Raw genomic sequence first — 12367 nt, 5'->3', positions numbered from 1 at the left:
AACACTCGCAGACCAAGTTACTCGCAATCCAAGGTTTTACTGTACATGAATCAGGGTCAGCATCGAACACACGACCTCCTGTATACCAGGCGAGGTAATTAACACCTCGCCACCCCCCCAAAAACGCCCGATCTCATCAGGTCTCAGAAGCTATGCAGGTGTTGAGCCTGGATAGTGCTTGGTTGGGTGATCATGGTGCATGCCAGGTTGTGACAGGCGACTGCGCGTTTGTGCTGCAGCAGAGGGCGGTGCAGCGAGATGTATTGCTGCGCTGTGCTTCGATGCTTCTACGTCTGTGATCCCCACCTTCACCAACCCGCGAACTATGGTCAAATCACATCGGTGAGCTGTTTGGCATAGGGAGGCACTCGTGCAGCACATGACCATGCCTCGGTGCAAGGCTGCTACTCCCCAACAATCTGAGACATTTAGCTTTTGGGGATATTAGCCGGACAATTCTCTCCGTGGAGAGTCACAGTTCAGTCCCTCTCACTTCACTCCACCGGCCTCTCCTTTCAGCACCCATCAGCTCCCACTATACATAATGTTATTATAAAATTTGTATTATTATGATGAAACTTATTCACACCATCATGAGACCAGTGACGTAGTGGCTAGTGCGCTGCACTATGAACCTGGCAACGCTGTTTGATTCCTGGTTACAGCTCACATCAGGAGCCAAACCACCATGGTGAACTATCGCACAAATCCCCTAGACTGGTATGGCATGGCGGGTGGCCTTCATCCAATAGTGGATTTGGAAAGGACTATACTTTTTTTTTTACTATCACTGCCAGAATGAACATGTCTGGCTCAGACTCAAACCCAGCTTCACAGCAGTTCTGGATATGTTTTTGACACTGGCATAGCATGCGGTGCCTGTACCTTCAAATGCGAGAAGAGATGAGGTGATATTGGATGTAGGCCTCACCCCAAACTACTGCCGCCACCGCTCATGGTCCTACGGTGAAGCGGTCCACCACCTAATAGCACCCGAACGTGAGCTGATGTCATCGCTCCATCTCCTTGGTGGGCGTCCTCCCTGGACCATGATCCCATCCCAAGGTAGCCACTCCGTTGTCAGCCTCAACCCCACCAGCCAACATCCCTTTTGCACAAGCACGTGTGGTGGATGCATCCCTTTTATTCTCGATACTCTGGTAATTATAAGGAAGAGATTGACTCTGTGTAGTCTTACTTGTATACCACACACCGCTAAAACACTGCTCACGAATTATATAGCCTCAGAGAGAGAGAACGTGCAATGCATGGTGATTTAAAAGTATGCATGCCTTTCTCGGAAATGTTAACAACGGTGAAAAAAAAAAAATTTCGTGCAAAATATTTTCACATTATTCTCGTTGACAACACTGTGAAAGTAATTCATGGCAATTAGCGGTGATTATCCACAACCAGTTACGCCCGCCACACTTTGCCACAATGAAGTCTCATTACAGCATCGCAGGTGATTATTACCAAGCCACGGTTGTGTTTTGCACTCGGCACTAAAATGTTCATTAAGGCGGTGGGCCGTGATGCACGAACTGTCTAATAACTCCCATTGTGATGCCCACGCAAGGGGAGGAGGAAGGGCGATCGTGAGCGGCCGTTCATCCGATGTGCCGATGGCGGTCGCAGATCTAAGTTTCATCTCCGCTGCAGTCAAGCGGAGTATTTTTATGGAACTGAGTGTAAACACCCGTCGTGCTGTTTGAATATAAAAGAAAACCTCGGGTTTACTCACTCGCGATCTATCCCGCTTTTGAACATTGGCCGAATCTGTTCATAGCTCGGACAGCTTGAGGCTCTCTTGAAGGGCTCGCTGACTTCTTCTTGGTTCTTTCGGTAAAGTCACGTAGAAGGGATATAATAAAATAATAAAAATAAAACATAATAAAATAATTCTCACGACGTTTCGGCCACAACGTAAGCAGCCGTCCTCAGGTGAAGACCATGTCTGTCGGGGAGACAGCGTCTGAATGAAACACCACCACGCTTGGAGCGTATATTTAAGCTGGGTTGGAAGGGGAAGAGCGCCTTGACAAAAGAATTTGCATATCGAAATTTAGCTCGCTGACTTGTGTAGGAAGGTGCGCTCCCCCCCCCCCCCCCGTGTGCCCTCCCTCCCTCAATGTTTCTTACCGCTTCTGTCTCGCCTCTCTCTGCCTTAGATCACAACTGGGTTCTCCTCTAGACTCATACGTCTACACCAGGCATGCTTATATTTTTTTCAACGTTTGCTTTGTCGCAAACTGGCATTAAATAAGCATGAAGAAACTGGGGTTTCCGTGACAATTGCGTAACTCTCCCGAGAGTTAACGTCAGTAGCTGTGTTCCGTTCGTTCAGTATAGTCTTTCTCACAATTTAGATTTTGATTGGCACTTTAGGTAACTTCATCACGTAATTTGCATATCAATGTAGCAATCACAATTGAAACTGGTTACATATTCATTTGTAAATATACAAGTCAATATACAAGGAATGTGGTTTTTTTCATTTACTCTTTTAAAATTGGTTACATATTCATTTGTAAATATATACGTCAATATACAACACCAAAATCTAACCCGGTTAGCACTTGCCACGGAAATAAATTCATGTTCCCATCTTTGTGTTGGGTTCGTGGTGTCAGAACGTGGGCACTGCTACACAACGCTAAAGGCATTCTCATTTGGATTAGCGGCTTCTGCCGCAGGCAACAACGGCCAGCTTTTGTCACCGCGTGAATGCGACCGCTATTCGCCGAACTCTCACGGACGCGGAGGGACATTTAAACGCTGCGGCGTGAAGGGCGTGCAGTCTTGCGAGGGCCTTCACGAGTGTCCGCTCTCCCTTCCACCACCCATCCTCTACCCTCTAACCCGCTCGTCCCACTCGTGTCAACGAGTTTCAACACGTCCCCTTGCTGGTTCACTCACTTATTTCACGATTCTGTCCCTCTCACCGCTCGCCTCGGTGCTCGGTGCATGCTCTCGCGTACGTGTGTTGAGATTCACGTGGGCGATGTCGTCAAGGTCACCGTGTCCTGTCGCACGACCCTCCGTGTTGGGCTGGGAGAGATTGTGGTGGTGGTCGTGGGGGGGGGGGTGTAGAGGTTGGTTGTTGTCTGAGTAGAAACACATTGAATGAGAGAACCGGTGATACAAAAAAAAACTCACGTCACTCAGTTTTTATTAGTTTCTGCTTCGGGGGTGAACATTTTTTAATTTTGGTCGCACGCACGCACATATTTAGATGGCAACACAAGGTAAAAGTGTAGCCCTTCAAGTCTGAGATGAATTGCTCACCCCACTGCTGACAGAAGGGGGCCTCAATTAGAAGGAGTTCTAGAGAGCTCCCCCCTCTCCAGTCTATTTTGGCCTACTCCTCCACGCTGGTCACACATTTGGGAGGACGTTGAAGAGTACCCACACTTTACCCGACCGCATGCAGCCTGCCGATCGACTAACTGCGGTGCATCCGTTTATACTGCTGGGTGGACAGAGATTGGGGGGGTTGGTGCATTTGAGAAACTTGTCCATTGTAACAGCTGCCGTGCCGCCGGGAGATTGAGCCCTGAGGTTGATTCCTGGCCATGGCTCACATCAGCGCTCTTCTTCCTTAACCGGCCCGCCCTGACCAGTGCGGCTACGTTTTCTCGAGTAGCCCCTATGGCCCCGGCGGTGTGGATTGACAATTCGTGCACATTTTATCATTCATATAATTCTGTCTGTTTATGACTCGGGCCCTGGGTCAATTATGGGTGTAACTGTGTCATTCGTAACTAATTGCTATCACAACGTAAATTGCGATGTACATTTCGGCTGACAACGGTTTGCTGTAATTGTGCTTGACCCCGGGTCTGCGCGCACGTGCGGGCGTTGTGTTTGTGCGTCGCAAATTATCTGGCAGATTCTGGACGTGCGGGACGCGGTGGTGGTGGTGTCGCGATGGTATGGCGGAGTCATGCTGGGGCCCGACCGCTTCAAACACATCAACAACTGTGCGCGTGGTGTGCTGGTGGAAAACGGATTTGTGCAAACAGCGGTGAGCAATATTCAAATATGCAAACGGCGACATAAAGTCCCAACACAACAGCAGGCCGGGCAAGAACTAAAGTTTCAAGCAACCCAAAAAGCCGTGTTCAAACGGAACACGGCCTCTGCACATTGTGCTCACGTTTATTTTTTTTCATGGTGATCTAAGTCACGAGGACCACAGTGCACCTCTTCAGGGAGTGCTGTCATGGTGTTTGCCTATGTACAGAGGCTCTGTGCTCTTTGGACGTGCTTGTGTGTTGTCTGACACTGGCACTGATCAATTAGCCACACAAGGACCAAGATCCCGTTTTGAGCCTTGCACACAGAACGTCCATGACCAACGGGATCCACGCTGGCTCAGATCTCTAAAAATCGGGCTGCACCCGCGCAAGCCTGCATTTCCACATTCGGTAAGAAAAAAAAATCTATATTTTAAGAGCCGCAATGGACGTGAATACGAAACGTGATTCTTTTTTTCATATTTATTTTTATCGAGGCAACGTGCGGGTACGATGCATCACGTTGTGACGCACGTACATACCGTCAACATAAGCCATCAGAGTATTGTTTTTTGTTTGCATTTGACTGCAAGTATTGTGGTTAATGTAAGCATGATTCCTTGCAAATGGTGTCAGTTTTGTTGCCAGAAAAAAGGGGAAAAACCCTATTAGTATATTTTGGTACTGGCAAAGGAGGTCCAATGATATAAGCCAAACCGGTTATGAAAAGCAGGGGATAGAAGTATGGGGAAGGGGCTCGCTGCCCCAAACCATACAGGGTCCCACCAAAAGGGGAAAGGGTGACAAGGGTGGAGAGGGACGTAACGAAAGCACACCTGAGCACACCTGACATAAAGAAAATAAAAAAAAGAGGTGGCCTCAACAAGCATTTTTTCTTTGCAACCCTCCGAATCCGGCTGCCGTCTACCCTCTCGTGGTTGTGCCCTCCTTGCCCTCGGTCCCTGTCTCCCGACCCTGCCGAGACGGTGGCCCTTAATGAACGACGCCACGAAGAAGCAGCAGCGGCTTCAGTGGCCGCTTGCGTCTCCGGACCCGCAGGTTGCCGACCCCTGGTCTAGAGGCCGATGCGGGACAGGCAACGCTTTCCGCACCACGCCACGCAAGCGATTGTGGTCCTCATCGCTTTCTCCTCCGTTGCGAACGACAGGTCATACCCCCCGAGGCACGCAGTAGTGCCACGCACGGACGCACGCTCCTCGTTTGCTCACGCTTGCGCACTCATTTGCCGACCTTGCCGCGCGTGTACGCAAGAGATAAAACTGCCGCCTCGGGGTAGCGACGCCGGATGTCGCCGAGACGACGCAGCGTCGTCCGCCGCTTGAGTTGCCGACCTCGTCGCCCGCGAGCGAGCGAGCGAGAACGCCTCGCGTGGCGGCGCTCGGCGATGGAGACGAGAAGAAACCCCCCCACCCCACCCCACGCCAACATCTCCCTCGCCGTGCGCCGCTTTGCCTCGACTTGCGCGCGGAGTGGCACGCGCACACCGCACGGGCAGACGTCGCCGTGACGTTTGAAGGGGGGTGGGGGGGCAAAAAATAAATATGATGCAGCACGGTGGACAGTCGGTCGTGTTTACACGAGCGGACGGAGTGGATGGTGGGCGGATGTGTTGTGTGGTGCAGGACGACACGTAGACTGAACTCTTAGTAAGGGCTTGAGACGGTTTATTAACACGAGTAACAAACACACCAGAGGTAGGTGTCCCCTACACTCGGTCCTTCACGCGGACCTCAGGCTCTATCTACTGCTAGCCTGGGCTATCTCTTGGGCTCTCTCACTCGAGTCGGGACGGGGCCTCATCCAACACCGCCCGACCGAGTAGAACAGCACCCCAAACGTAATCTTCGCCGGCTCTTGCAGACTTCTCTGAGCCCTAGCCCTGGCTATCTCTTCGGCTCCTCTCCTACTCGTAGAACCCGGACGGGGGATCAGCCAACACCGTCCGGTCACGAGCAGCAGAGACCTCCTTTCAGACGCTCTCCATCCCGGGCTCCCACAACGACCCCGCTTTCGTCACGGGGTCCCCCGTAAGTGACATGACGTCATCGCGCCTCACAGCGCTCATGACGTCACGTCGTCATACGACTCCTCGACAGATGTATGAATGTGCTTCAAGGTGGTGATGCTTTCGCAAATGGGATCGCGTGGACATCATCGCTCGGCGGTTTTGCGAGTGCTCCAGAGGGCTACGCGTTGTGACATCGTGAAAGCGGGCGAGCCGGAAATATTTCAGCGGAAACATTTATGCACAGTGTCGCTACTTATTTATCCAGTACAGCCACTTAGGATAAAAAAATAAAAATATTCACGAGAACATTGCATGCATTTTCAAGCATGCGGGTGGAAACTATTTAGCATCTTGAGACGATTTACAAACAAGAGACAACTCTAACTCGAACGTATGGATGGACTGTTGAGACCCGCTTTCTATACCGATGAATCATTGCCAGTGGGTGTCTTATGCACGATGGCAACATCTCTGCATCAATGCCGGAATTTAAGATTTTGGTCCCACCTGGCACAATATTGTACGATCATTTACGGTAATGTATCAGTCTAGCACTGGACGAAGGCTTCTCCCTCTGTGCTGGTCGTGGGGGTTGTTTGACCATATTTCACCACGTTGGTCAGTGCATCTCGAGCGAAAGCCACCGGGTTCATAGTGCAGCGTGCTCACCACAGCACCATCGCTGCACCCCGGGCATACAAATATCAACATTTGTAATGCAGAATAGTTTCGCAGCACTACGGTAAATACGTTTGGGAAACCGCATGCATGCTCCCGTGTAGATTTTCGTGGTTTTGGTGCGTAGTTCTCCTCGACTGGCACGATGCCCCGTGTTTTGTACCACTTGCGAAACTGTCTAAGCTCCCAGCGCGTCGAGGAAAGACGTTGTAGATCGCGCCGAACAACGCGCGATGTCCAACCCAAGAAGACAAGTCGAGAGAGTTGCGCCTCCTCCAAATTGACGGTTAATTTTTTTTTTACGTGATTTCTTTTTTACATTCACGAAAGCGGGAATGCCTCCGTGGTGACTGTAATTAACATTGTGCTTTGGCAACGTGCTCGGCTTCTTTTGTCGTCGAACAAAAGGAAACGAGCTGCTTTGAGAAAGTTTGTCAGTGGCAGCAGACTCACGAGAGCGACTGCGGTGATGGGACTACGCTCGTTAAGGTGGCGGTACGCCACGTGTTCCCGTGTTTATTCCCTGCAGCGTTGGACAAAAAACATCGTACGCCCATTATATAACGGTACGAGAAATGACACGCCATTGTTAATTACAATAAGGGAGTGTTTCCCGACATGCCGGAGCGCTACAGATGGCAAGCTATGGCACCCTGAAAATGAACAGGCAATTGCAGCATTTTCTTCTCTTCAATGCCCACCCCCCCAAGCCTCCACCCCGCACCTCCCACCCAGTTATTGTCTTAATAACCCCGTTGACATCCTTTCATGTTCCTGGCAAGGTGGCTCGCAATGGGAGGATTGCGAGATATCTTGGTTGGAGGTTTACAGCCCAACGTCCGACCCGAGGTCAAAACAATGGGGCGCCGCGTTTGCGAGATGTTAACTACCTCGCCTGGTATACAGGAGGTCGTGGATTCGATCCCGACCTTGACGCCTGTTGTATATTTGGAGTTTGCGCGTGTCTCTCTCCCCGTGTTTGCGTGGAATTTCTATCCGGGTCCTCGGTCCCCCCCGCCACATTAAGAAATATGCTTTTAGAGTATTTGGCTGCTATAAATGTCCACGTGATAAGCCATATCGTTGGGCTATCATTTGTGACTAGGTGGCTTCTGAAAAATAGCTGTATAGATTAATGGGACCTTACCTGGTAAAATAAAAAAAGAGTTTAAATAGTTTTAAGAGTACACATTTTTGGGTGGAATCAACAGCAGTTGCCCAATGGATAGACCTGACCCCGTGTTAGGAATGTGGAATTTACACCACTGACCCAGCGCTGTAGGATTTCAATTTGAGCTGATAATTCGTTTACTCATAATCTACTTTGTGAATCTGGGACCCGTTGAGATTTTTGGGGCCCAAATCATCTTCACGAAGCTGCGTCCAATCCTCCCTTAAAACAACCCCCATCTCTTCTCCGCTTTCCATTCTGCTACTCCCTGCCCCGAGCCCCAGCTACGACCAGACCTCGCACAACCCCTATCACTATCCCTATCATTACCCCAACTCCTATCACTACCCCTATCACTACCCCAACCCCTATCACTATCCCTATCATTATCCCAATCATTACCCCAACCCCTATCACTACCTCAACCCCTATCACTACCCCAACCCGTATCACTACCCCTCCTTAACCACTCCCACCTGTTCTCCTGTCACCATAACTACACCACCACTTTTAATAACCCCTTCCCGCCCTCTTCTTCATTTCAACAACTGTCATCTTACGTACACTTTTATAACGGTTGCAAAAACGCCTTGGGAGTAACTTGCTACGCACGTCTAAGTAAGCTACAAGCGTGTTCTCACTTTGCCCGTGCCTACCGCCACCGCTGAGCACAGGAGTTCACCGGCGGCGTCGGTAAGCGTGCGATCAGGCGCGGTATCTTCTCGACACGCAGGCGTACGCTTAGCAATCGCGGATTTGCAATTGCCGCACAAATCTCGTATCTCACCTTGGGTCGATTTCTCCCGTTTCTAACTGACATCTCAAATTGGCCCGGCAATAGGAACATCCTGCCTAGGCATGAGGAGGGGGTGGGTGGGGGGAACAATATGACAATATAATTAATTAATCATTTAAGATTTTAAAACTAATTTAATAAAAACGAAGAATATACACCGTACATTGGTAGGACATTGTGATTGTGGGGTGATTGAGTATTTTAAAATATTTTAAAGTCTCCTTGACATTCCAGCAATGTAGCACCTTCAAGTATCCAATACATGATACAAGCCTTGTAAATGCAATGCTTTGAATGACGTTGATTTTAGGCCATTATTCCATGATAATTACTTGCACCATTAAAGCACGCTTCACCCGGAGTTCGCATGGTGCTGTACATAACTTAAAACAGAAAATGTTTGCACGGATATATGTTGAACTTCTTTCGCACCGTACAAAGCCAACCATGCTAATTAGAGGTGCGACATGAAAAATATATATATAAAATGCACACAGTAAATATATAATAAACGTGCACAGACTATAATGCACCCTGAGAACGATTGTATAACGGCACTTTCTAAATGAAAATTCTAAGATCACCCCACCAAAAAAACAAACATACCCATAGCTAACCAAATGTCAAGGAAGTGAAAAGGCATTTACAAATTCATAAACTTTACGAACACAATAGACGGGCAGCTCTTTCCCCTGTCTGAGTTGAGATCGAGCCCTGTGTGACACCGCACCCTGGAGGTTCGACCTTTCGCAGATGTGCCTGACAATTGGGGTGGCATTGTTTACAAAATTAATATTGGGGGGGGGGGGGGGGTGAAATGATTCTCCTCTTGCGCGTCCCCTGGGGCGACTTGACAAATCGTCACAATTTACCACCACGAGTCACAAATGTATTATACAGTGATCCCTCGTTTATCGTGGTTAATGGGGACCGGAACCCCACGCGATAGGTGAAAATCCGCGAAGTAGGATTGGCCCCCTAGGAATTTCCGTATATGTGTGTGTGGGTACCAGAATGTTTAAAATATGTATATTTATACTTTATATATATAGTTTACTTAAATCTATTTTATTATAAAACCTTAATATTATACATTCACTCTCTCTCTCATACGATGCGTATTATGGTGTTCTACACTCACCAATGACAGTAGTATCTTGAGACTTGACTCCAGTAATGACGACGATGACAATGACGATGACAATGACGACGATGAAAGACCTGTGCAGTTCGATGAATGTGATGATGAATGATGATGATGGTGTTACTGCACAGGTATAATGAGGCCTTTAAATCAGTTCGAAAAATCCGCGATGCACTGAGGCCGCGAAACTTGAACCGCGAAGTGGCGAGGGATTACTGTATATATACACACACTTTTTTACCTTTTGGGGGAATAGTATGCGCAGTCGACGGCGACCGGTTTAACGTTCGTCAGCTCGCTACGTTTGAGAACCAAGTTAAACCACGGGTGGCTGCCTGGGATTTGAAATGAGGAGTGGTGGCACATTGCTCTCGCGTTGCATTAGATCCCAAAGCCACCACATCCACCGGCAATCAAACTCATCGCGTATGCGTCTTCTCATATGAATGGGGACATCACGAACAGAATCAAACGACGCGTAGCCCTCGGTTAATCTGCTCGCTGGGTGAAAGCCTCTCCATGCCCCTGTCGTGGCCGTCGGGGTTGTTTGACCAAACTTCACAATTGCCGTTCGGTGCTCCCCGGTGACGCCTGGCGAAGTAACAAGGACAGGTGTCAGATGTTGGACGTCACCTGGGACCTGAACTGGGAGCAGCGCGTTAACCACCGTGGTGCCACTCCACACTGCATACACAAAATGAAAAAAAATTAACCCGTAAAAACAAAGTTTTTCACTATAAATCCTTTATATGCGTGGTGGCTAGAGTCCTCTCGTCCTCTGGCTTGAGATGGCTGCCACCTATGGGTCAGATGATTGCCTGCCACCATTAAGCAATTGGTAATTAAATATAAAAAAAAATTCCTAAAAAGTGTAAAGTTATGGAAAAAAAAATTCACGAAAATATATTGTCACGCACAACGAGTCTGTGTGCAAAATGTCAGCTCGATTGGATCACGGGAAGTGGGTTAAAAAACGACAGAAAGATTTGCACGGTCGTAAGCGCGCAAGCAAGCAAGCAAGTGAACTTAATATAAAGGATTAAAAAAAAACCCATCTTAGACGTGCATTTAAATCGTGAGCACGAGAATCCATATAAGTCAATAAATGATGCATGTTCTTGGTTCTTTCGGTAAAGTCACGTAGAAGGGAAATAACGTTTTATTTTATTATGTTTTATTTTTATTATTTTATTATTTCCCTTCTACGTGACCTTACCGAAAGAACCAAGAAGATGAATCCCTGCAGTCACGAAAGCTTTAAATCGAAATGATGCATCGTCCCGCCACAATATACATCCACGCCGTTGTTGTTGTTGCAAGCTCAACTTGTTCCGCTGGTTTGTGATGAGGGCCATTCATTTTAAAAATATAGTAATTACGTAATGTTGTGAAATGTGTACGTGAAATTGGTACAATGTGGGAAAACACAACTCTCCATATTTTTGTAGGAACGACGGAGTCTTCTACTCATAGGGAACATTGTGAAAGATTTTCCCCGTTTAGTTATTGTAATTCGTTTTTTTGTATTAATTTGTTTTCTCTCCGCTTGTAGGGCGACGTTGCCAAGGATACTGCAAAGCCCAAGAAGCATAAAGCAAAGAAATGCAAACAGTAGTTGTAAGGATTCTACAACCTAATAATTATTATAATTAAAAAACAAATTCACCTAAATTTGTTTTATTGCGTTTCGATCTCTTTTAGTGCGGCAGACTTATTGCTTGGTGAGTAAAGTCTGAATAATTCACAACAACTGTTTTGGTTATTTCATTTTTATTATGGTAACTCTTAACTGTTAAATTCTACCTCTTTCACGAGTGAGATGTTTTGATAAACAGCAAGAGGCTGCAATATAATTCAGCGTGACTTTGACAAATACTAGACTATGCCACATTTTCATTTCATGTCGGGGGTTTATTTAATTTGTGAAATAAAGACATCATCAACAATTACGGTACATTTTTCTTCTTCGGATATTGATGGTATTAGGAAGCCACTGGACCTTTTCAATGTAAATTGAAAATTTATTTCCCGAGATGCATTGCTTTGCCAGTGCTTCATTCTGCTCAGGCTATGCCATCATCATCTTCACGTGAATCAGTTGCCATGATGATACAAATTTGTTGTGTTTTCTTTTAAAGTGTCCTTCAAAATTGTATATTTTTGCTCTGCGAATCTGCTGCACTGGATACTTTTTTTGTAATATATTTCATATCATTAGTTTTTTTGCAATGACTCTCATCATGACCTACTCTTATAATGTTCCCAGCAATAACATCGTCTCCCATTTATATTGTGCCTTTATTTCTCAGATCCAATTATCAGAAAACTTTAGATTTCGTTGTGAGAATGTTTTTTCTCTTTTGTAATCTGGTAGTATGTGGTCCAAAATGTTATAAATACAGCTCGCCTGCATGGCGAGCCTCTAGACTCACCAATTATTTTTGTCTCATTTTTATCTTCGAGATCAACTTAGATACACGTGATTGGCTCATAGATCTGTACTTATTCAAACCAGTTTTGGGTACCCCCT

General features: G+C 47.2%; 1 protein-coding gene across 7 annotated transcripts in view; it reads left to right on the top strand.

The window, feature by feature from the left end:
• The window catches only part of IMPACT (impact RWD domain protein), a 39445-nt gene extending 27177 nt beyond the window's left edge, over window positions 1-12268 (top strand). For 4 of the 7 annotated variants that reach the window (XM_078606483.1, XM_078606479.1, XM_078606484.1 and 1 more), the window contains 4 exons: window positions 3893-4027; window positions 5037-5187; window positions 5954-6067; window positions 11390-12268. In XM_078606483.1, the coding sequence (XP_078462609.1) occupies window positions 3893-4027; window positions 5037-5187; window positions 5954-6067; window positions 11390-11430 (441 nt within the window). In that variant the 3' untranslated portion in view covers window positions 11431-12268. The remainder of the gene's footprint in view (window positions 1-3892; window positions 4028-5036; window positions 5188-5953; window positions 6068-11389) is intronic. The other 3 variants (XM_078606481.1, XM_078606482.1, XM_078606480.1) reach the window with 2 other exon arrangements.
• The last annotated feature ends 99 nt before the right edge of the window (window positions 12269-12367 follow it).

Source organism: Lampetra planeri, chromosome 26 (genome assembly GCF_965212315.1).
Source record: "Lampetra planeri chromosome 26, kcLamPlan1.2.h2, whole genome shotgun sequence".
Taxonomy (NCBI): Eukaryota; Metazoa; Chordata; class Hyperoartia; order Petromyzontiformes; family Petromyzontidae; genus Lampetra; species Lampetra planeri.
Note: the sequence above shows the minus strand (reverse complement) of the source record. Positions and strands in the feature narration are given on the sequence as shown.